This window comes from Salmo salar, chromosome ssa20 (genome assembly GCF_905237065.1).
Source record: "Salmo salar chromosome ssa20, Ssal_v3.1, whole genome shotgun sequence".
Lineage (NCBI taxonomy): Eukaryota > Metazoa > Chordata > Actinopteri > Salmoniformes > Salmonidae > Salmo > Salmo salar.
This window is the reverse complement of record NC_059461.1, coordinates 25,224,170-25,249,145: the sequence shown is the minus strand read 5'-3', so window position 1 is coordinate 25,249,145 and position 24,976 is coordinate 25,224,170. Positions and strand designations below refer to the sequence as shown.

Below are 24,976 nucleotides of genomic sequence, written 5' to 3'. Positions count from 1 at the left end.
GTACTCCCTGCACTCTCCTCTCCTCCCCCCTCGCTCTCTTCTGGGCTGCGCTAACCTCCCCCTCCATCACCCCTTCACCTCCCCTCCTCCACCTGCAGACTCTGCTTACCTCATGTTGGGCTTCCAGCCGCCCGAGGCTGAGGAGAAGGGCACTGAGGACGAGTTTGACCCCATCCCTGTGCTCATCTCCAAAAACTCCAACAACCAAGGTATGTAAGGCAGGCCAGCAGTGTGTAGATGGGGTTGGATCCATGTGTCTTATTGATCCACACATGGGATCAAAGTACTGTTCTGTATGAGCTGCCTTCCTCAATCCACATAGCTGCCAGGGGACCACGAATGAGCACAGCCATTACTGAGAAACCCTAGCTAACACCTTAGTTCATCACTTACACCTGCTGAGAGTAACCATGGCTGGATGTGCTGTAACATTAACTAGCCCTTCCCATCCTAGCATGATTTCACATCAGTGGTTTTCTCATTGACTTTTCACTGGTTGAACTTTGCCAATAAGAATGGGCAGTTCCTATCAAAGGCAGGCACCATTATGCAGATGTTTTATACAGTCTGTCAGAACAGAAGCACCAAAGGCAGAGCATTAAGGCATCTTTTAAGAGTAGTGTCGTCTAGAGGTTAGGACGACATACAAGATGTCCTCCTGCCAGCACTCTTTCCCTGAAATGCTGCGGCTACATATAGATAATCTTGGCTTACATTCTCTCTTTTCTTCTCTTCCTACCCGTCTTCCTCATTCACTCCTTTATGCTCCTGTCATCCCACCCTCTCTCCTGTCTTATTCTCTTTCACCAACTCTCAATTCTTTGCTATTAACTGTCCTTTCTCCTATTCTCTCAAATACTCTTTAAATATGACTCTCTCCCGCTGGTTCCCCTTTCTCCCACTTCTCTCTTCCTTGCTCCGTCCATGTCCTCCTCTCTCTTTCTCTGTCTGGCACGTTTCAGGTGGTCACTCGCGCAGCAACAGTGGCACTTCAGAGTCCAGCATCCCCAACTTGGCCCGCTCCCTTCTGCTGGTGGATCAGCTCATCGACCTCTAGGGGGTGGGAGAGAGAGGTCGAAGGGGCAGCTTGCAGTTGTAACACGATGGGGAGGGGGCAGCAGAGGCACTTATGTAGCACCTTGCAAGATGAAATGGAGGCGCTTTAGTGCGGACTAGTGAATACTTTCTCTGCTGTGCCTCCGTGCCCCCGCCTCCATCTCTTGCTTTCTTGATACGCTGGTTTCAAACCATTCATCCTGGCCGTTGGCATTCCCATGTTGGTAACAACACGGCATTAACTCCCCGTCCTGACAGAGTGTCTGCTTCTGTCTTGGCTGTACTGTGGTCTTTATCATGCTGTCATCCATCTGTCAACATTCCTGTTTGTCCTGCCGTGCAGATTCAACCCCACGCTATGCACATACTGCCTGGCTTGCCCATAACTCCATTGGCTTTGCTGTTTTACAATGTTTGATCAGGGTTTATGCAAACGTATGTGTCCCAGGTCTGACCATGTAACACAGCAGTGTAGTACTTATATCTCTCCTAGCTATCTGTATGCACTCTTCCTGTAGCAGCTATTACCATGTCTAGTTATTAGAGCAAAGCAGATGCTGACTGAACTATCACGAGCTGCTTGTATGGGCCATACAGATGAGGACAATGAGCTGTCAGTCCTTAGGCTCCTGCCGTGTTTTTAACTTTTCTTAAACTGCTGTGGTTCACCGCTGCCCCCTGGGAATGTTTGGCTGTCTGTGGCAAATGGTTGAAGATGTCTGTCATTGTGAGGTCAAAAGCGCTGATGCAACATGCCCCGTTATGGTGGACATTTACAGGCTGTGTCTAGCTGCCCCAAAACTGCCTCTGATAGTCTGTTCTTCTACAACAACCATCTCCTTGACTGCACAACCATGTTTATCTTAGCTGTGCGTTATGTAAGAGCTACAATCTTTTGATCTGAACATTCCCTGGGATTATTGTTCCCGTGCTGTGCATTTCCTGTAGTTTAAGGTCATATTGAGCTGGTGCATTTTGCCTCTTACTGTACCTCTATAAGAATTATCTGGAATGGTTGACGCATTCGTGGTATTATTCTAAATGTGTATAATTCATTTGAATGCTCTTGTCTTCTTGATCATACTGTACATTAAGACGGGTGCTCAAGAAATGTCTCTCTTCGGCAGAATGCATGCTAACGGGTTATTGATCATGTGTATTCCAATAAGAGCTTTATCGTGGCTATTCTGTTTGATTTGGGTTTCGGTCCTCGGCCCATTGGCAAGGTTAACAGATCTACTTTTCCCAGAATGTGAGATAGAAATGAGTCCCATATTGAGCATGGATACAGCTGAGCAGTGCAATGGCCGTGTATCTCATTGTGGTTGTTTAGTGAGGGTCAGCTGATCTTTACTAGTGAGCCAGCAGAGTGAGAAGTAGGGTCAGCTGGTCTTTACTAGTGAGCCAGCAGAGTGAGAAGTAGGGTCAGCTGGTCTTTACTAGTGAGCCAGCAGAGTGAGAAGTAGGGTCAGCTGGTCTTTACCAGTGAGCCAGCAGAGTGAGAAGTAGGGTCAGCTGGTCTTTACTAGTGAGCCAGCAGAGTGAGAAGTAGGGTCAGCTGATCTTTACTAGTGAGCCAGCAGAGTGAGAAGTAGGGTCAGCTGGTCTTTACTAGTGAGCCAGCAGAGTGAGAAGTAGGGTCAGCTGGTCTTTACCAGTGAGCCAGCAGAGTGAGAAGTAGGGTCAGCTGATCTTTACTAGTGAGCCAGCAGAGTGAGAAGTAGGGTCAGCTGATCTTTACCAGTGAGCCAGCAGAGTGAGAAGTAGGGTCAGCTGATCTTTACTAGTGAGCCAGCAGAGTGAGAAGTAGGGTCAGCTGGTCTTTACCAGTGAGCCAGCAGAGTGAGAAGTAGGGTCAGCTGATCTTTACTAGTGAGCCAGCAGAGTGAGAAGTAGGGTCAGCTGATCTTTACCAGTGAGCCAGCAGAGTGAGAAGTAGGGTCAGCTGATCTTTACCAGTGAGCCAGCAGAGTGAGAAATAGGGTCAGCTGGTCTTTACTAGTGAGCCAGCAGAGTGAGAAGTAGGGTCAGCTGATCTTTACCAGTGAGCCAGCAGAGTGAGAAATAGGGTCAGCTGGTCTTTACTAGTGAGCCAGCAGAGTGAGAAGTAGGGTCAGCTGATCTTTACCAGTGAGCCAGCAGAGTGAGAAGTAGGGTCAGCTGATCTTTACCAGTGAGCCAGCAGAGTGAGAAGTAGGGTCAGCTGATCTTTACCAGTGAGCCAGCAGAGTGAGAAGTAGGGTCAGCTGATTTTTACCAGTGAGCCAGCAGAGTGAGAAGTAGGGTCAGCTGATCTTTACCAGTGAGCCAGAGAGTGAGAAGTAGGTGCAGCTGATCTTTACCAGTAAGCCAGCAGAGTGAGAAGTAGGGTCAGCTGATCTTTACCAGTAAGCCAGCAGAGTGAGAAGTAGGGTCAGCTGATCTTTACCAGTAAGCCAGCAGAGTGAGAAGTAGGGTCAGCTGATCTTTACCAGTAAGCCAGCAGAGTGAGAAGTAGGGTCAGCTGATCTTTACCAGTGAGCCAGCAGAGTGAGAAGTAGGGTCAGCTGATCTTTACCAGTGAGCCAGCAGAGTGAGAAGTAGGGTCAGCTGATCTTTACCAGTGAGCCAGCAGAGTGAGAAGTAGGGTCAGCTGATCTTTACCAGTGAGCCAGCAGAGTGAGAAGTAGGGTCAGCTGATCTTTACCAGTGAGCCAGCAGAGTGAGAAGTAGGGTCAGCTGAGCTTGGGTTTTGTCTGCTTGTGTTGCGGTGTGGTTCTACAGCCAATCACAGTTTCTCTTTTTGTTCCATGTGTCTCTGTTGTACATTTCATCCTCATCATTCATCTCCCTTCTTTCCAATCTACTCATCCATACTACACAAACACATATATACACCTTGATGTTGCTTGCCCTATATAGTGTAATGATCTGGACAAATATCCATTACCAACTCGTATGTATATAAAACCACTATTTCCTCGTTCTCCCATTGTAAAGAAGTAGTTAAAGTACACTGAACAAGAATATAAACGCAACATGCAACAATTTCAACAATTCACAGTTCATATAAGGAAATCGGTCAATTGAAATAAATTCATTAGGCCTTAATCTATGGACTTCACATGACTGGGCAGGGGTGCACCCACTGGGGAGCCAGGCCAAGCCAATCAGAATGAGTTTTCCCCCACAAAAGGGCTTTATTCCAGACAGAAATACTCTGCAGGTATAGAGCTTCTTGATATGCCTCACCTGTCAGATGGATGAATGGCAAAGGAAAAATGTTTACGAACAGGGATGTGAACAAATTTGTGTACAAAAGTTGAGAGTAATACGCTTTTTGTGCACATTGAAAATTCGGGGATATTTTACTTCAGCTCATGAAAACATGGGACCAACACTTTACATGTTGCGTTTATATTTTTGATCAGTATACATTTTAAAGTGCTTCTTATTTAAAGACCTATCATAATATGAATAAATGTGACAGTGCTATAGAATGAATGAATGAATGAATGTATGAAGTGAGTATCAATATGAAATATATACAATTCATAAGTACATATTATAGGTAAATGAAAATAAAGTTTATTTCTGTGTATTCTTTATGGGGCTGTATTTAAGAGTGCAAAGATATTGTGTCCCTCCTATTTGTCCAAAGTATTTTTGTCTATCCTTCTTGGTCTTGTGGGAGACTATTTCAGCGTAGGGAAGCCACTAGCCCCATGGTTTTAGCGATGTTAATTTGGTGGTGTTCTGAGAACAGCTCTGTGCTTGTGACTTGCCTTATTGGGGTATTATCTTAAACCTTCATCCTTGGTTTTCCCATAGTTTTTCCTGGTTTGATTTTCTTCCTCTGAGCTGTAGTTTATTTAACAACAGAGTCCCCTCCCTCTGAAAACAGGGCTTATGACGGAAGGGTCTTCCTGATATCTCTGTCCTTTCCTCCTCCTTTACTGTTAACCCCTAAATGCATCAAACAAGCTAAGCTATATCGCCTACCTACACGTTACAATGCAGTCTCATTTGTTGGAAACAGAACCAAAATGTGTCTTACTCTTGACACGTCTTCATCCTCCCAGCCAGCATAATCAGTGGATATAATGTACTACATTGTACCCACACTTTATTTACCTGAGGAATATTCAAATTAGATGATATAATGTTTCAAAAACTAAACTGAAATGCAACCCATCTAAGAACTCTCAACTCCACAAAATGCATTTATTCAATTTCAAAAAGTCTTGTTTCCATACTTGGAAAATAGACAAAGCAAAAATATACATTTCCATTTGAGGTGGTACTGCTAGTATCGCATACTTTAAGTTGAAGTTAATTTCTTAGTTTTTTTTCCTTTGAAATAAAAATGTGTTTTACCCCTCTCCAAACCATATATTGTACAGTAAGTTCAGTAAGTAGAAATAGGGCTGTGGCTTTTGAAAAGTGTCTGGAGAGAGAATCAGTAAAACTACTCTTGTTTTAATTCATTTTCCTCTCCGATCTACTTGTTGTACAGTTCAGTCTTTTGCAGGTTTAGGTGTGGCTAACCTATGCAATTCTACAGTAGTGCTCATATTATCCTTAGACACCACAGTGCTGTATTCAGTAGAGGTCTAGCCTTGCCAGTAGAATTTGACTTGTGTTGCTGTGAAACTGATGTACCTAGTGTGTTTGCTGGGGCAAATATATGAACACTGTTGAACTGCGTAAACAGCAGTTGTCCATATGTGAAAGGACAGAGTTATTATCTAGTGTATACCTTATATTTTTATGAAATGAGAAAAAAATATTCAAAAGGAAAGGGACATCAAATAAACATCTGAATGTAACTCTAGTCTCCTTGGTGTATTTTTCAATTCATCAGTAGGAAATGAAGTTCAATATATGGTGGTGTTATGAGATGATTGGAAGTGCAAGTATAGGTGGATAACACCTATAGTCACACCTATCGTAGTCACACCTATTGTAGTCACACCTATAGTCACACCTTAGTAACACACCCACATAATTCACTTCCCTAAAAATGTCAAGGCTCACACTTCAGACAGAAAACACAATCTGCTGTCAGTTTGCCAGTTTATGGATTCATTAATGGCTTTCGGAAGCCTTTTTCCTCCTTTCGCCCTATCATAAACACAGTATCTCAGTACAGTATGGAAATGCCTTGGTGCTAGACTGAGCACCTAACACACACTGCACTCTTACATGGGGTTTGGGTACTCTCACACACACCTAACTTCTTGCCTTTCAATCCACTGGAAGGCTGAGTATCTTAGAGCTACAGTTCCACCTCTTCTCTTACTCACACCCTGCCCAACTCTTTGCCCTCTGGCTGACTGAACTGTGCCCTAAATGGCTGCCACTAACCCTCTCCCCCTGGAGCTGCCAGCTAACTCCTGCTACCTGCACTACCAAGGTAAGACTGCCCCTGTTTCTGCTGCCCTCTGTCTGTCTGTCTGCTCCTGTCAATCTCTCTCTCTGCTGGGACTCCAGTGAGTCCTCTCACTCTACCTTGTTTCCACGGGTCCATTTGCTCCTCATCAAGTCCCTATATCTTTATATAACTTACCAATAACGACCCTAAATCTACCAGTATTACTCTTTGTAGTGGTGCGTGGAATTGTTTTGGTGAGGGGTTGTGTGTCTGCTTAGAGGATGTTGGAGGTCTCCTGAAAAACAACAAGTGGAAACAATGTATTTTTTGTTGTAGTGATAGCGCTGAATAGTTGTCTTGTCTGTCGCGTTGTGTTCATTGTTTTGTACAGAGTAGATCATGTTGTGTTTTTGGAGTCGTGCTGGCTTGCTGCTGTTGGACCATTGTGCTGTTGTTGCTGTTTCCATGGTGTTTACTTGTTTGTAGTAGAACTGTTGTACGTGTCATCTTTGGGAGTGGCCTATTGATGCTCTGTTAGACCAAAGGACCACAGACGGTGTAGTTTAAAGCTGAGAGAGGGTTTTCAATGTAAACTAAGTTGGAGTCTTAACCACCAGTCATCTTGTCTCAGTGTACACATCTTAAAGGGCAACTCCATCATTGTCGTTATCTCCAGCACAATACTATTGTCTACATATGTGGAAACGGTGCATTTCTATATTTTGTAGAATAAAAAAATATATATAGTTTAAAAGTTCTACCTGATGACGTCATCAAAAGGTAAAACATTTTAAAAAGTGATTTTCAAACATTGAGATTTGTGGTGACGTGGGAAGCCAGAAAATACTCTCCTGGCTAGAAACTTGTTACAGGTTTTGAAAATGACAGGCTTTTCTACTTTTAATCCTGCCATGTGATGTCACAGAGAAGCATTTTTAGGGCCAAGTCTTTTTAACCACAGATCACAGAAACGTGCCGTTTTCCCATAATGGAGACACTGGTATGGTGCTGGAGACAATGGATGAGGTTGAAAAGTGGCAGAATTGTCTTTTTTAAGTCTCATCCTTTACTTTGTGTCTTCTCCCTTCTGCAGAGCTGAAAGGGGAGAGTAAAAGCCACGCTGTGCTAGACAAGGGGAGGTCAGAGATTGAGCTGCCTGAAGAAGGCCACATAGCAGACAAGGGCTGTGTCCACTCCAGTGATGAGGAATTTGAGGAGGAAGACAAGAGAAAGGAGGAGCAATGCAGGAGGGCCAGTGAGAGAGATGAGGTGGTACATGACTGCAGTGGTTCCAGACCTTTGCTGCTGGATTCAGATGAAGAGGAGGAGCAGGGGTCTGAATTACCCCTCCCACCCTCCCAGCCACGCCTGTCATACCCACAACTCTCTACTCCCTCCCACCAACCTACCCCAGGCCCACATGTCCCATGCCAGAATAATTCCCACCAGATGCCCCAGCAAGCCAGGGGGGGTGAGGTTGTCCCTGATGTCTTCTCCAAAGCCCCCTTCAGGATTGGACAGGAAGAGGCAGGCGACGTGTTCGCAAATGCCCCGTTCCCACGTCCCCTTGTTGTGACTCAACAGCATCCAGATGTCTTCCTGCAGGCCCCCTTTGTGAAGCCCAAGACCCTGCACCCTCACCCAGCTGTGCTTTACCCTGTGGCCCCTGAACCAGCCCTCTTGAGCCAGGTGGCCCCGCAGCCTTTCCGCCCACAGGCCCTGGCCAAGTACTCCCGACACTTTCAAGGCCCATTGCCTCAGCAGCCTGTGACAGCACAGAGGGTGTTGTCCAGCGTGAGCAGGCAGACTGCTGTGAGCTCAGTACCCGTGGGACCCTTACACTCCTGGACTTCAGAGGTGAGTGCAGTAGACCCCTTTGTCTCTGCGCCCTTTCACCTCAAGGCCCCGCAAGAGAAGCCCTGAAAGCTCCCATCCTTCCCTACAAAGCAGGGGAGCCAGAATTGGAGGCCACACCTGTGCACACTACACTAAAGCATACACACTGCATGCTGTCACCAGCACCGGGGCTGGACTGCAGGGTGGCATAGAACTCTTAAGATCTTATCCTTTACAAACTCGGAAAGGTCTTGAAATTGCGCAAGGTCATCAATGCACTTTTTTTGCTGCAGTAGAATAGAGGTTCCAGTCATCTCATATCATTTGGTATGCACAGAGGATATGGCAGTTGTTGTTTTTTCTGCCTACCTCAGTTTGTCCTCAGCTTTTCGATCAGAGTGAAAACATTGCTCAATTTAGAGAGCTTCTTGTCGGGGGCCAGTGTTGGAGGTTTAGATACAGACAGGACACACACACATCCCCAGTTCTAGGCTTTGCCGCTTAATGAAATTTGACCCTCTGCTCCTTCACTCAGTCCATTATCCATTGCTCTGTGAGGTCCAATAAGTATTCCCATGACAGCCCTGATCTCTCAGGGTGATGATGTCACTACTCATCCAGGGGTTATCCTCTCACAGGGGCCCAAGAAAGGCCTGTATTGGTTCCTCTACATGTCTTATATATTTCTGATGTTTTGGAAGTTATCTCATGACCATTTTAGCCCATTGGGTGGTGTATACTTTTTACGAGGTAGGTTAATGTACATCTGGCGGTGCTGTCATATTTTATCATAATATTCATCTGATGCTGGATTATGTTGCACATGTCAAACTATAATGCATTATGAGTTGACATTTTAGCATTTGTTTTGATCCAATCCTTCTTATTCACTTGTGTTTATGGTCACCTGACTCACAGTGCTGCTAAAGTCAGCCTAAGGCGTCTGTCACTTACTGTACATGCAGGGCATATAGTACAGAGCATACCTTACTGAGGCCAAAGGTCAGAGTTTCACCTTAAACTTGTCATCACTTGTGGGTGCCTCTGCTTTATGTAATTTGGTGTTAGTTTACTTTAATTTTGAACTGAGCAGGTTGTTAATGTTGTAGCAGAGAAGCCTTATAGAAGTCCTCAAATCTCACGACCAGCACTGTCGGCAAAGTCCCAGTCAGCACCTCCACTACACTCCGTCAGCATCTACTGTTATTGCTATGTAACTTTATGCACTCACATTCCACACCTGCTCATTCAATCATTTTCTTAAATAGCAAGTCTACATTCTACCTGCACTCAATTCAATAAGATTTGGAAACCTTTACAATCAGCAACTAATAATACCTTTACAAATCAGCACCCCCTGTCAGAACATATCAGAATAACTACAACCCTTGTGAAGCACCTCAAGCAAAACACACAACTTTCACCTGTGGCAAGTCAGACTCACACTTACCTACACATGCTCAAAAGACACAATTCCAAGTAAAGGGTCAACACATGGTTTCATCATAAACCCATAAGTGTTAAGCTTTTGCACTTCTACACCAGATTTTGCATTCCTTTTTTTATAGCCATATGAAATGCTGGTATTCCGCTGATTATTGTAGAATCTTGAAGCACTTTTCAATGTTTGCGATCCATTACATTACCTAGTGATGGTGTGGACCAATACAGACTTTCTCAGCTACTTGATCCAAAGTAAGAATCCCCATCTTAAAAGGAGAAATTATTCTGATTTGCTTTTTGTCATTCTTTGTGATTACTCTTTGTATAACATGTTAAATTCATCTGCCGTGCAAATGAAGACTGAACACTGCATCAGCAGCAATGATAATGTACTCTACAATTACATGTGTTGAGGTGACACAGCTTTCTGAAGTTGTTGAAATTGTTTTTTTGTAAGTCCTTTCCTGGAAAACTTAAAAGCAGCATTTTTGTTTGATTTGTCTGACTGTAATATGTTGTGTAGTAAAGTGTGGTGGCTGATTCTACAGCAAGCCTCACCTGCTGAACCCTAAAGGCACCCATATCAAAATACTTGAGTCATGCAAAGCTTGCCATTGAACACCATCATATCTTGTATGTCCTTACGTAAAGATGAAATAAATGTATGCAAAACAAGTATATCTCAGTTGTAATTTGTTGCGTTTGTGTATCATCATGAGACGCACCCATATGCATTGCATGTTATACCATGAACGTTTCCTCTACCTTGTGGTTATAGGTATGTATTACACTGAACTAAAATATAAATGCAACATGTAAAGTGTTGGTCCCATATTTCATGAGCTGACATTAAAGATCCCAGAAATCTTCCATACACACAATCTTACTTTGCTCAAATTATGAAAAACAAATATCCTTTGCCAAGATAATCCATCCACCTGACAGGTGTTTCATATCAAGAAGTTGATTAAACAGCATGATCATGACAGAGGTGCACCTTGTGCTGGGGACAATAAAAGGCCATTAAAATGTACAGTTGTCACAACACAATGCCACAGATGTTTCAAGTTATGAGGGAGCATGCAAGTTGCATGCTAACTGCAGGAATGTGCACCAGAGCTGTTGCCAGAGAATTTAATGTTAATTTATCTACAATAAGCTGCCCCCAATGTTGTTTTAGAAAATTTGGCAGTATGTCCAACCAACCTCACAATCGCAGACCATATGTAACGACGCCAGCCCAGGACCTCCACATCCGGATTCTACACCTGCAGGATCGTCTCATATCAGCCACCCGGACAGTTTATGAAACTGTGGGTTTGCACAACCGAACAATTTGTGCTGAAATTGTCTTAGGGAAGCTCGTCATCCTCACCAGGGTCTTGACCTGACTGCAGTTTGGCGTCGTAACCAAATTCAGTGGGAAAATGCTCACCTTCGATGGCCACTGGCATGCTGGAGAAGTGTGCTCTTCACAGAGGAATCTCGGTTTCAACTGTACCAGGCAAATGGTGTCGCGGCGGCGAGCAGTTTGCTGACATCAACGTTGTGAATAGAGTGCCCCATGGTGGCGGTGGGGTTATGGTATAGGCAGGCATAAACTTCGGACAACGAACACAATTGCATTTTACTGATGGCAGTTTGAATGCACAGATACCGTGACGAGATCCTGAGACCCATTGTCGTGCCATTCATCTGCCATCACCTCATGTTTCAGCATGATAATGCACAGCCCCCTGTCTCAAGGAGCTGTACACAATTCCTGGAAGCTGAAAGTGTCACAGTTCTTCCATGGCCTGCATACTCAGAAATGTCACCCATTGAGCATGTTTTGGATACTCTGGATCAACGTGTACGACAGCGTGTTCCAGTTCCCGACAATATCCAGCAACTTCGCACAGCCATTGAAGAGGAGTGGGACAACATTCCACAGGCTACGATGAACAGCCTGATCAACTATGCGAAGGAGATGTTGCGCTGCATGAGGCAAATGGTGGTCACACCAGATACTGACTGGTTTTCTGATCCACGCCCCTAACTTTTTTTTTTAAGGTATCTGTGACCAACAGATTTATGTCTGTATTCTCAGTCATGTGAAATCCATAGATTAAGGCTTAATTAATTAATTTCAATTGACTGATTCCCTTATGAACTATCGTTACAATCTTAGAAATTGTTGCATGTTGCATTTCTATTTTTGTTCAGTGTATACAGGAACCATGTTTTGGTTCCTACACAAAATGTGGTTCCAGGGAAATAATACAAGGACGGTTTCTTCCTTGGAGTTTACGGAAATTGCGTCATTGTTTAGAAGCATCACAAACATGGCGACTTACAGGCAGGTCGGGAGGTTGTTGGGTATTTCTGCAAGAATTTCAAGTCCGTAAGTTGTGCTCTGTGGTTTGTTGAACACTGACTGAGGATGTCTATCAAGCTGTAGTAATGCATGTTTTTACCTTTTCTCTCACTACGTGTTCGTCAACTAATTAGTTAGCGGCTAACCTTTAGTTAGCGGCTAACCTTTAGCTAGCTGTGTTTCATAAGATAAGGTCTGACGCAGTTTATTAGTAGTGAGGTAACGTGATTATTGTAGCTCAATCTCCAGTAAAAAGTTGCAATATGATTGAACTGGTTTAATAAAACATTTCATTTGTACCTAGCAAACTAGCTAGTTGCTCAACTTGCCTCATTGGTGAAAAATACATAACCCCACAGAGCTCAGCATGCACAGTAATATCCCTACTTGCATTGTTAATACGGTTGCGTTTGATCACAGGAATATTTTCATAATGGATTAAAAAAATTAATTGCTGCCCAGGTCTCCAACTAATTAAATTGTCAGCATGTTGTGCTCCAATAGTTTTGCATCATGTGACATCAGATTGTCAAATCTAGCGTGCGTGACTGGTAATGTTTTTATTTGGTCTGGTTGTTCCCGGTGATCAATTTACCCTATTCTTATTCTAAATTGAACTTATAAAAATGTTTTTTGTTTAGGCTTGCTGTACGTGCATATCAGTTTGCTGGACTGCATTGGACTCCACACAACATTGGTGTTACCAGGAGATGGTCACTGCCACCATTTTCAGTTGTATCTGGTAGGCATGAAAACCATGTACAGTGTATAGAAATGTCTTCAGGAGCTATCTAAAATGTGATTTAGCACCACAATTGCTAAAATTACTTTGACAGTATTGTGCCCCTCTTTCCAGCAAGGACCATGTTTATTCAGACTCAGGACACTCCCAACCCAAACAGCTTGAAATTTCTGCCTGGTCGCATGGTCCTTGAACAAGGAACAATGGATTTTACTGCACCCCGGGAAGCCTATTGCTCCCCCCTCGCAAGGTTAATGACCTAGGCTACTGAAACCATGCCTACCAATGTTGAAAATAACATTTAAACAATTAAAAGACCAAGCAGTCTGAGACATCTTGTTACAGCCCTAACTTATTTTGGGCAACATTGTAATATGTATTATTTCTTCAGGCAGCTATTTAGAATCGATGGTGTCAAGGGTGTCTTTTTGGGTCCTGACTTCATAACCATAACCAAGGTAATATTACCAGTCATTTACATGTATATTTTAAAATATGTCATGTCTGAATCATGGGTAGATATGATAAGAATTGCTCTGTTTCTGGCATCTTATTCAGACAGATGTAGATCTGGAATGGAAGTTAATCAAACCTGATGTGTTTGCTGCCATTATGGACTTCTTCACATCTGGACTCCCTGTTGTCAATGAGGAGGACACCCCTCGTGCAGATACAGGTATGGAACAGACAAGTAAACAAGCACTTTATAAGGCAGTACAAGACCGGCACTTTACATAGGATAGGCGATAGACACACACACACAGTGGGGTCCAAAATTAGACACCCTTGATAAAGATGAGCAAAAATGACTGTACTGTGCTATATTGTATGCAACAAAAAGGGGTGAAATTATACTTTTTTTGTTTAAAGAAAATGTATTCTTGACAAGTTAAGGGTAAATTATTGACACCTCTGTTTTCAATACCTTGTGTTGTATAGTCTGGAGTCCCGAAGCAGTACTTGCAGTTGAAAATGTTTTATCTGGTTTTATTCCCTTTTGTTTTACAAATCTAAACTTTAGGAGAAGTGGAACAAAAATCAAGAACAGCATTCTTTCTCCCTTGCAGGTCTGCTACTGCCATGCCAAAAACAAGATCCTTAGCCCTCACACAAGTGTGTTGAATCTGCTCATTAAAAGCTCTGGTGGGGGCCTGGGTGCGGCCCAGTTGCATAGAGTGGCGCTCTCCACTGCTGTGGGGCTGAACTTCGTGACAGCTGTTTCTCCTGCTCTTTGTTGCGGTCGCTCTCCGTGATCCTGAAAATAGTTTCTTCAGAATAGGCACATTCTCAGGCTCACGGGTTAACATGACATTCTTCATATAGTTACATAAAACTCTGGCCCGATGAACTTGGCCTTCTCAATATTCATCCATTAGTTTAGTTCATATAAATACAACAATTGACTGGGTTTCTTTAGGAGAGTGTTCGATGACATTCTTATGCTCACTGAGCGTATCATCTCTTCCTCTGAACATCTCTTTTACATGTCCCATCTTCCACATATGACGTGGGATTTTGTCTTTGTGCACAAGTGCAACATCTCCAACCTTGAATGTGACTTTGTTGTGTGCTGTCCTCAACAGCAGTTCTGAAAACGTGTCATTCGATGGCAATATTCATGGGTGTTTTTCCCCGTATGACCACTCTGCTTGTTATAGTCTGCCTCCTACACGCATAAGTCTATCTTCATCTCGGAAGTGTTTCAGGTTAAGAATTCTGGATTGTCTGTCCAGTCTTTTTCCAGCTTGTAGCTGTCTCTTTTCTTTAGAGAAACTTTTCATTTGTCAGCTGTATCCAGTTTTTCGTAGCTGATTCAATTTTTGCTGTTTTGTGCGTTATGCTCAACTCTATAATGGGTATTACATCGCTCTTCTCATTTTGTTATTTTGTAGCAACTTGATTTTGTATGACACTGATTTCTTCTTGTTTTTCTGTTCCTCCCAGATCTTGCTGTGGTTCAGTGTGAGTTTTAACCACTGCAGTCTATTCCACCCAGGGAATCGTTGGTCAACTTCTCCACACTTGTTCCTCATGTGCCTCTTTCTGCAGGATTGTCTTTCCCACTGCAGTGTCTCCAATTTCCTGGAAGTGTCAGACTATTGGGATTTCATCCACTCTGTTAGCAATGAATGGTTTCCATTGTTTGACTGTGGTCTTGATCCAATGGAGTGTTATCATTGAGTCTGTCCAGTAGTGAACTTGTACATCACTCATCTTCAAGTTGTTCTTTAGATGGTTTCTAATCTTGCTCCAATTTGATGGTTTCCTAATCTTGCTCCTATTGCTGCTTCTGGGAGTTCTAGTCTGGGTGGAGTTTTCAATGGATAACTATTGTCTTGGCTATGATTAGACCTGTAGTCCATTCTCCTTCTGCATTTGCCGTGTGCATGTACTTAGTGGATAAATCTTGTGGAAGCTCTTCATCCCATGATAGGCCCTGTTTCCACATTTCTTGGAATGGACACTTGATCCTAATGCTGAATGTGGATACAATCTGATTGAATATTCATGCAGCTGATTGAAGTAGTCCTCGTTTTGTGATCTTCTTGTCTTTCAGGAATTCAATCAAATCTGTCCTTTCAAACAGTCATCAGTATCTGATCTCCATGTTAATCCTAGTAAGCTACTTTTTATGTAGTTTGACTTTTCACTTCAACTTGTCCTGTTACTTTCTCTTTTGTCTATTCACTTTGCAGCTCATGTAAATTTGTTTTCCATTTACATAGGTTCATGCTTGCGCTGTCCATGATCTCTTTAGCCTTCGTGGTTAGATCAGAGGGTGTTCCTTTGTCCTCTGTGCCGCAAATAAGGTTGTCAACATACAAGTATTCCCTCGGTGCAGTTACCATGCCTGGATAGACCCCCTCATACCTGTTCAGATGGTGTTTGATTGTGGCTGCTAAAAGGAATGGGCATGCGGATGCTCCAAACGGAACTCTCGTCTTCTCAGTGTACATTATGATTTCTTCATTTGTCATTGGGATGTCACTTTTCCATAAGAACCTCAAAATACTTCTCTGTCCATTTCGTTTAGAGAGATTTGCAGAAATGCTTTCATGATGTCTGCCATTAGCTCTATTCTGTGCTGCCTGAACTTAATCAGAATACTCAACAGGTAATGGTTTAGATTTGGTCCTGTTAGTAAGCAGTTATTTACCAAACTTATCTATCTATATATAATCTCACAGTATATATATATATATTACCTTTATTTAACTAGGCAAGTCAGTTAAGAACAAATTCTTATTTTCAATGACAGCCTAGGAACAGTGGGTTAACTGCCTTGTTCCTGGGCAGAACGACAGATTTTTACCTTGTCAGCTCGGGGATTCAATCTTACAACTTTTCGGTTACTAGTCCAACGCTCTAACCACTAGGCTACCTGCCGCCCCACTATATCTCTCATGCGAGGATGCATCAACCACAACTCTGAGCTTGATAGTTGTCCTCTCCTTGATCACTGTGATGTGGTAAGTAGTATACAGGGTTATCTGAATGATCACTAAGCACCTGCTCTACAATACCTTGGCTAAGATGGATACAGTGCCTTCAGAAAATATTCAGTCACCCCTTGACTTTTTACACATTTTGCTGTGTTGCAGCCTGAATTCAAAATAGATTCAATACATTTTAAAAATCTCACCCATCTACACACAATATCCCATAATGACAGTGAAAACATGTTTACAGAAATCTAATTTACATAACTATTCACACACCTGATTCAATACATGTTACAATCACCTTTGGCAGTGATTTACAGCTGTGATTCTTTTGGGGTAAGTTAAGAGCTTTGCACACCTAGATTGTACAATATTTGCACATTCTTCTTTTACATTCTTCAAGTGCTGTCAGGTTGGTTGTTAGTCATTGATTGCCAGACATTTTTAAGTCTGCCATAGATTTTCATGCCGATTTTAAGTCAACTGTAATTAGGCCACTCAGAAACATTCGATATCGTCTTGGTAAGCTAACACCATTTAGTCGATAGGCTGTTGGTCGACAGGTTTATTTAGTCGAGCAGTAGCAAAAACACCCATCTGATTCGCGCCTGTTTGAGTGGACTAATCCATAGTGGAGGCCGTGGGGATGGCACAGACCATCGCTCTAAGACGTGCTACTGAAATTGTATATGGTTATTACATAAGAACAATGGTGCAACACAAATAAAAATGTTTAACAAATGAGCCTTCTCCTGTGTTGGATAGTGGTCACTGTCCGTGGTTCTGAAACACATCAGTGTGTTGTTGAACTGGCACCTTTTCCTAGACCATGTTGCTATGTGTTAACCAGCATATTGGTGTTGAGAGAAATGCGGTGAGGCAGCAGCGGAGTTAGGAGACGAAAACAGCCCTTCCTTTAATTGTCTAAGAAAAGTGAGGAGAGGATACCCCAACTAAATTAGGTGTATAATCAATAGCCCTACTGTTAAATGTGCCTGGTTTTATAAATGACAGTACCAGTCAAAAAGTAGTGAATACTGCAAAACCCATTGCAGTATTCACTACTTTGTTCAAGCTATCCATGGGAGTTTCATTTTCAGCGTTCCAGTCAATCTCATTCAATGTTTGTTCCTTTGTAATGAATTGTTCCATACATTCCTCCAAGATATTCACATCAGGGTTTTCCTCTCCCAGTACCTGATCAGTTCTGTTCAACAGCCTTGTTGCCGTCCTTGTCGTTCCCCGACTCTGTTTCAGTCATGCAAGTTCCTTCAAGGTTTCTCCTGGTTAAATCCACGTTTCCAATATAATCCTCAGTATCACTTTTTCTTGTAATTGTCTTTGAGGAATCCTTCCCTCATGGGTTTTGGCATCAACTTGTGGTGTATAGTCAGGAGTCCTGAAGTATTACTTGCAGTTTTAAAATAAATCAGGTTTTATTCCCTATTGTTTTTCAAATCTTAACTTTATGAGAAGTGGAAGTGGACCAATAATCAAAATGAAAATGCCATTATTTTGCCCTTGCAGGTCTGCTCCTGCCAGGCCAAACACAAGTTAGGCATGGCACCTGTAACCCAGCACAAGTGTATTGAAATTGCTCATTAAAAGCTTTGGTGGGGGGCTCGGCGCTGTTCAGAATGGCGCTCTCCACTGCCGTGGTGATGAACTCTGTGGGGTTTCTCCTGCACTTGCTTGCAGTCACACTCCGTGGTCCTGAAAATGTATTATTCGGAATAGGCACCTTTGGCTCGGGGTTAACATGACATTCTTCATATAGTTATAACATACCTCACCAACGAGAATAACCGCACTGAACCTTTTTCCAAGTTGGAGAGCTCATTGGGAGTGATTTTAGACCATTCCTCCATACTGAATCCTTCCAGATTCTTGATATCCTGTGCTTAAGAACTGCCCTCTTCGATGCAAACCACAGGTTTTAAAGTCCAGAGATTGCCATTGCAAAATGTTGATTTTTGGGGCCAATTAACCATTTCTTTGTGGATGTTGATGTTTGCTTGGTCTTTGCTGGAAGATCCAAGTTTCCACTTCCTGGAAAAGGTGGCCTCTGGGTAAAGTTCACGATGCCGTTGACCTTAGCAAGGGATCCAGGACCAGTGGACTCAAAATAGCCCCATAACATAAAAGATCCACCACTGTATTTTACAGTAGTTGTGGGGTTATTCTCTGCTCCTGCATTATTATTTTGATGCCTAACCCACCACTGGTGTGCGTGGCCAAAGAGCTCTATTTTCATGTCATCTGACCAAAGCACCGGTTCCAATCCAAGTGCAGTTTAGCGAACTCCAGGCATTTACATTTGTTGGATGACATGAAAATAGAGCTCTTTGGTGGGTTTGGCGTCGAAATGAGTGGCATATCAATCTGCCATTTTCAACCCGTATACAAATTACGGGATGTGAATGGAAAGGGCTACCTATTATATTAGATGGTTGCATTTATTTATTGTGTTAAATGTTAAGTACTGTAAGCATAATTTTGCATGAACTGTTCCTTTTGTCTTTACAGCACCATCAGATGATGACGATGAGGTGATTGCTATGATCAAAGAGCTTCTGGACACCCGAATCAGGTATCATTACTGTAGTTATACATAGCCTTTAGCTGATATCTCCCTCCCTCTTATCAGAAGTGTCTCTCTGCTCATTGCAGTATCAGTATGAATTAAATTATTAACTCATGTGGCTTCCCCCAGGCCCACAGTGCAGGAGGATGGTGGAGATGTCCTGTATTGTGGCTTTGAGGATGGCATTGTAAAGCTGAAGCTGCAGGGCTCCTGCACCAGTTGCCCTAGCTCCATGGTCACTCTGAAGAGTGGCATCCAAAATATGTTGCAGTTCTATGTCCCTGAAGTGGAAGGGGTGGAGCAGGTTTGTACCCTGTACAAAAAACGTGCAGAATTTGAGATGGTTGCCTGTTAGGTTCGTCTTGTGAAATCGAGAATTAGACTAATGTGTTGTGTACTTTCCCAGGTGAAGGATGAGCAAGAGGAGGTTGCCCAAGGCTGAGTCCAATGGAAACTACTCAGACCCTATAGACATTCCTCTTACCCTCTCCCCTCCTGCAGCCACTCCTGACTCTAGTATAGCTGATTAATCCGCATCGTAGAGGCTTGTCTAAAGCACAGCAGTGACGAAGGAAGAACTTCGCTGTTATTTTGAGAGATTTGTCATTGGACTTCATAAGTTCCCAGAGATTGTCAGCTGTCAACCTTTATGGCTATGGGACTCAGTGTGTAAGAGAGGACCCTGCCTTGTCTTGAGTAGTGTCCTTGTCCTGCTGTTTGCTTTGGAAGGATTCCAGGCTGATCGAGTCTACTAACTTTTGTCTGACAATGTATTTATTGCAGTATCTCTTATCACACCATAAAACTCAGTAAGTATTGGTTATTAAAAGAAACAACTCCATCTATATACAACACAAATGTGCAAACTGTATAATGTAAATAAAATAAAGTACATTGAATTAAGTGTATGAAATTATTTTATAGAATTCCCTGAATATTGGCAACCAAATCCTTTGTCAATCTGATGGGAAAAAGTGCACATGTTGCACGGATAGAGGATGCTCCTTTTGCCACTATGGTCTGGAGGAAAGCTTTGAGTTTGCATTTCTTTCTAAGTCTGTTACCATTATTGTACATTTTAAAGAAGTAATTAAAGACACACAATTTATACATTTTTGTGTGATTTTTAATCGTCCACAAACCCTGTCTCTGCAGTCAACTATCTGTTATGTAACTTTTTGGGCGATCCAACCAAATTCACATAAAAATGTGATTTATAGATCGGTCATTCTCTGAGTATGTTCCCATGCACAGTAATTTAATATTGAACTGTTTATGGCAGTAGACAGAGTATGGAAATAGTCATGTAAACACCTTACTCTGCTTATCTTAATCGGCATAAGGTCAGAAACAAAGCATACGTATATTAAAAGACCTGGTTTTCTGAGTACTTGAATGAATTATCAGTGGCGTGTATTCATGGATTGACCAAGAGAAAAAAAACATATTTTGTGTCTTTTGTCTCTGTTATTCATGAATTTCATTCAATTCACAAAAGGCTTACTGTATCTCACCAGAGAACGCATCCGAGCGAGCGAAACAGCGCCCCCCTTTCTCAGTATGTGTAGCCCATCTATCTGGTCAAAAAAATAATGACATTGTTGCCGCCGTAGCATTGAATGCAACGGAAGCCAGCGAGCATTTGGCCTCCCTTGATAAAAAAATATACAATAATAGCCAATTAGTGTTGAGCTAAACTGAGTGCGCTCTGCTGTGAATGGTCCTGTCTCAACAAAAAATCTAAATCTTGAATTGTTGCATCTCGTCATCTTCCTGTGGGTAGCTAGCTAGCTAAAATAGTCCTTTTCATAAATTTGCCATGGATGGAGATAGGGATTTGGACTTTTTACTTAATTCTCGATACTGGCTAATGATTATAATGGTGATTCCGATCCTACTATAAATGCATACAGTGCCTTCGGAAAGTATTCAGACCCCTTGACTTTTTCCACATTTTGTTACGTTACAGCCTTATTCTAAAAATTATTAAATCGTTTTTTTCCTCATCAATTTACACACGACCCCCATAATGACAAAGCAAAACTGTTTTTTATAAAATTGTTGCTAATTTATTAAATATAAAAAACTATCACATTTACATTAAGTATTCAGACCCTTTACTCAGTACTTTGTTGAAGCATCTTTGGCAGCGATTACAGCCTAGAGTCTTCTTGGGTACGATGCTACAAGCTTGGCACACCTGTATTTGGGGAGTTTCGCCCATTCTTCTCTGCAGATCCTCTCAAGCTCTGTCAGGTTGGATGGGATGCACAGCTATTTTCAGGTCTCTCCAGAGATGTTCCATCGGGTTCAAGACTGGGCTTTGACTGGGCCACTCAGGGACATTCAGAGATTTGTCCCGAAGCCACTCCTGCATTGTCTTGGTTGTGTGCTTAGGGCCGTTGTCCTGTTCGAAGGTGAACCTTCGCCCAATGTGAGGTCCTGAGCGCTCTGGAGCAGGTTTTCATCAATGAGCTCTCTGTACTTTCCCTCGATCCTGACTAGTTTCCCAGTCCCTGCCACTGAAAGACATCCCCACAGCATGATGCTGCCACCCGTGCTTCACTGTAGGGATGGTGCCAGGTTTCCTTCAGATGTGACGCTTGGCATTCAGGCCAAAGATTTCAACCTTGGTTTCATCAGAACAGAGAATCACAAGTAAGCCCACGCGGTTTCTCAAGTAAGCCCATGCCTTCCAAGCTGAGTTCTGGATAAGCTCTGTGATCATCACCAAAGCTAAGATGAGTTTTCATTAGTGTAGTTCGACCACTGGGAATGGCTTTCATCACATAAATAATCTCTCTGAAAGGTATTGGATACTCATTCAATGTTAAAAAAAATTCATATATGAAAGAATATTACCCCTGTTGTTGAAAACATCAAGAACAAAGTTAATATTCCTCTCATGCCACCTAGGCTACAACAATTACTTATTCCTTACAGTTATGTCTGAATTATTCCACAAAAGAGCTTAATCTGGGGAAAAGTTATGCAGGAAACATATTTTCCAGGACATTAAAGCTTGTTGGTGAAACCTGGCCAATTTAGCAGGTAATTTTTCAGGAATATAATTAAATTTCATAAAAAATTGAAGACCTCCAAACTTATTAAACACATTGTTTGGAATGAAATACAAAATTGATTCTGTATTGACCAAACATATTTTCAACCAATTGATCTTGAAAGTGTTATTTGTCAACAAAATCCAACACTTCCAGAGCTTCAGATCTTAGTTTTCTTAATTTTAGGAGAGAAATTCCTATGTTGTCTAACTGTTTTTTTTGTTGATAGATGTATTCCTAAATATTTAACAGTCCTTTACAGGAATATTTTATATTTCTTTATCAGTCATATAAACAGAAGATTTCACACTTAGAAATATTCAGTTTTAATCCAGACGCAATAGTGAATGCAGTGATAGCATTAAGGGCATGCACGACCTGGTCTTTGTCTTTTTAAAAATAGAGTAGTATCGTGAGCCAGTTGGGATATTTTCATATTTCTGTTAATAAAATGTATAAACCATGCAGATTTGCATTATTCAGAATATCTATAGATAGAAGTTCCACTACCAAAATGAATAAAATGACAAAATTGGGCATCCCTGTCAGACACTTCTGTTGATACTGAATCTTTTGGATGTATTAAGGTTAAGTATCACAGAACTAGTTATATCTTTGTTAAACATGCGAATGACTTTGATAAAATGTTCACCGAAACCAAAAAGTTTGAGACCAAAAGAGAAATTAATGTTCAGTTGAGTCGAAGGCTTTACAGAAGTCTAAAAATAACAGCATCTGTGTCAATTGCATCTGAATAATCGAAAAGGTCCAAGGCTAAACGAATGTTGGAACTTATGTGATGGCCCTTCATAAAGCCTGTTTGAGTCTCTTTAATAATGGTATCTATTCTTCTTTAATATTTTGGAATAAACCAGAGCAATCCGTTTGTAATCAGTATTGAATAAAGTAATTGGTCTCCAACTGTCGATGAGAGAAGGGACTCTATCAGGCTTCGGAATCAGTGAAATAAGGCCCTGTTTCATGGTGGAGACCATTTCACCATTTTCAATGCAATCTTGAAACAAAAAATAGGGTATTCTAGTAACTCCCAAAACTTTTTTCATTGAATTCCATTTTTTTAATTGAATTCAGAGCCTCTCTCATTTTCTTTATTGACACAGGTGATTCACAAACTGATGGGAAATCCTCCCCAATCACAGGGAAATCATTCTGAATGTGGCAAATGTAGCTTTCACAACAATCTTCCTGAAATTGTGAGTTGTAAAGGTTTTCAGAAAGGGAACTGACAAATGTTGATATTGTAATGGGATCTTTGCATAATACATCATTAAGTTTGAGTGCCGTTATATATTTTCTTTTGTATATTCTCTTTTCAAGCGCAAAGAAATAACTGGTGTTTCTTTTCCACTCTTCAATAAATTTTGCTCTTGATCTGACAAAGGCACCCTTTGCCAGATTTGTGTGAAACTGTTCTAATTCTAGTTGTAAAGACTTAAATACAGACTTCTTGAGATAGATTATCTTTCTTTAGAAAGCTGTCAAGCTTGCTCATGAAATATTTTTCTCTACGGTTCTTCATGTGCTTCAGCTCTTTGGATGGTTTAATGGCTACAACTCTGACTTGATATTTGAATAATTCTCATCTACTTCCATGACCTGAGTTTTTTCTTGCAAAACAATATCTTTGGCTAACAATTTGATGTTTCCAATGAAAATAGGATATTTAACAAGTGTGTTGTTTAATTTCCAATATCCTCGAATACCCTTTGATTTTTTTAGCATTTTTTTTTTTAATCAAATGATGATCAGAAAAGGGAGCCAACTGATGATCTACATCTATAATGACTTGTAACAAAAGAGGGAAATTAGGAATAAATCTAATCTAGATTTTTGTGACATAGTTTTGTTGGTCCAGGTATAGCTCTTTGCATCCGGATTGAAATAACGGCAGGCATCGTCAATAGAGAGTTTCTTGCATAACAACGTTATAATATTTATTTTTTGTGAGCTTTGACTCATTCTAGGAGAAAAACGATCAGCCTCTGAGTATTTGTTGCATAAATCCTGTAATTTTCTGGTAAACTGGGCAAAAATTGTCTTATTTGGAGCATGTGTGTTATGTCCATACACATTATAGATGAAAATAGTGTGATGGAAAATGTTATGTTTATGCTTTTCTATCCGCAATTTGGGAATACACCCAGAACCTTGTTTTGAGAACGAAAGATATCTCAGTTTCAAGGTCTCTTAGAGAGAAGAAGCCTTGTGAGGTATTGGTCTGTCACATGCATGACCCAGTATAGGTCGTCACATGAATGAAACAAACGTTAATGATGAATTAATTATGAATGATGAATAAGCTAAATTATGCTGTAGAGCTCAGCATTGACATGATTGGTTGACGTAGGTGGGGGCGGGAGGTCCTGTATAAACACAAGCTCACTTCCTTGGCAACTAAATTCACAACAGCTCTGCACTGCTCTGTGAAGCCAAGAAGTATGAATGCCCTGGCTTCTGCAGAGGCCAAATGCAGATGTCCGACTGATCATGCAGCTCCTTTCATTGTTACAAAATTTGGGAGGCGGTAAGGAGCTCGATGTGGCTTCTGCATCCTTCCGGAGACTCTGCTTTTGAGTCACACCCTCCATATGGAGCCTTCTATTACATTTTCGGATCAAGCATAAAATCACATTTATGCCTATATATGGCTTCCCCGGTGATTTTACCCACGCACCACTCTTGCGAAATTGGGAATTGTTAGGACATGTAAACAGTCTAATCGGCGTTCCAGCGGTGGATTTCATCTGCGCATGTGCTAGCACCGGTATTAGAGTAAGGAAAAACATGTATGCGTCTTAGAAATAGTCTTCACAAACAAACGGTATATGTCCAAACTCAGAATCAAATAAAAATAACATGGTAATTGTGGTTGAACGTTTATTTTGATTGGCGATGTTCAACATTAACAAAAGTCCCATCAGTAGCCTGATTTCATATTTGTCCATTTAAACTGGATTATTAGGGAAATCGTTATTGCAAAACATGTAAACGTTTTAAATGAACTATTATATATTCTGACTATCCACAATAATTGTATTATTGTGTGCTGAAAGCATGTCCAAGAAGTGGTAAATCTGTTT

General features: G+C 41.7%; 2 protein-coding genes across 16 annotated transcripts in view; both read left to right on the top strand.

Moving 5' to 3' along the window:
• LOC106579842 (AP2-associated protein kinase 1) overlaps positions 1–10,363 on the top strand; it is a 70,968-nt gene extending 60,605 nt beyond the window's left edge. For 8 of the 15 annotated variants that reach the window (XM_014160119.2, XM_014160117.2, XM_045703111.1 and 5 more), the window contains 2 exons: positions 99–209; positions 7,503–10,363. In XM_014160119.2, coding sequence (XP_014015594.2) covers positions 99–209; positions 7,503–8,332 — 941 coding nt within the window. In that variant the 3' untranslated portion in view covers positions 8,333–10,363. Of the gene's footprint in view, positions 1–98; positions 210–962; positions 5,865–7,502 lie in introns of those variants that run through there. The other 7 variants (XM_045703113.1, XM_014160121.2, XM_045703112.1 and 4 more) reach the window with 2 other exon arrangements.
• A 1,599-nt stretch (positions 10,364–11,962) lies between these two features.
• Positions 11,963–19,716, top strand: nfu1 (NFU1 iron-sulfur cluster scaffold homolog (S. cerevisiae)). Its single transcript, XM_014160124.2, has 8 exons — positions 11,963–12,071; positions 12,686–12,786; positions 12,901–13,036; positions 13,178–13,244; positions 13,345–13,462; positions 18,756–18,819; positions 18,943–19,117; positions 19,220–19,716. The coding sequence occupies exons 1-8, from the start codon at positions 12,013–12,015 to the stop codon at positions 19,253–19,255; spliced, it is 756 nt and encodes a 251-aa protein (XP_014015599.1). The 5' UTR covers positions 11,963–12,012; the 3' UTR covers positions 19,256–19,716.
• The last annotated feature ends 5,260 nt before the right edge of the window (positions 19,717–24,976 follow it).

Coding starts and splice junctions, on each gene's coding strand:
- nfu1 (XM_014160124.2), top strand. CDS start 12,013: ATGGCGACTTACAGGCAGGTCGGGAGGTTGTTGGGTATTTCTGCAAGA. Junction 12,787..12,900: donor ACCATTTTCAGTTGTATCTG/GTAGGCATGAAA, acceptor CCCTCTTTCCAG/CAAGGACCATGTTTATTCAG. Junction 13,245..13,344: donor ACTTCATAACCATAACCAAG/GTAATATTACCA, acceptor CATCTTATTCAG/ACAGATGTAGATCTGGAATG.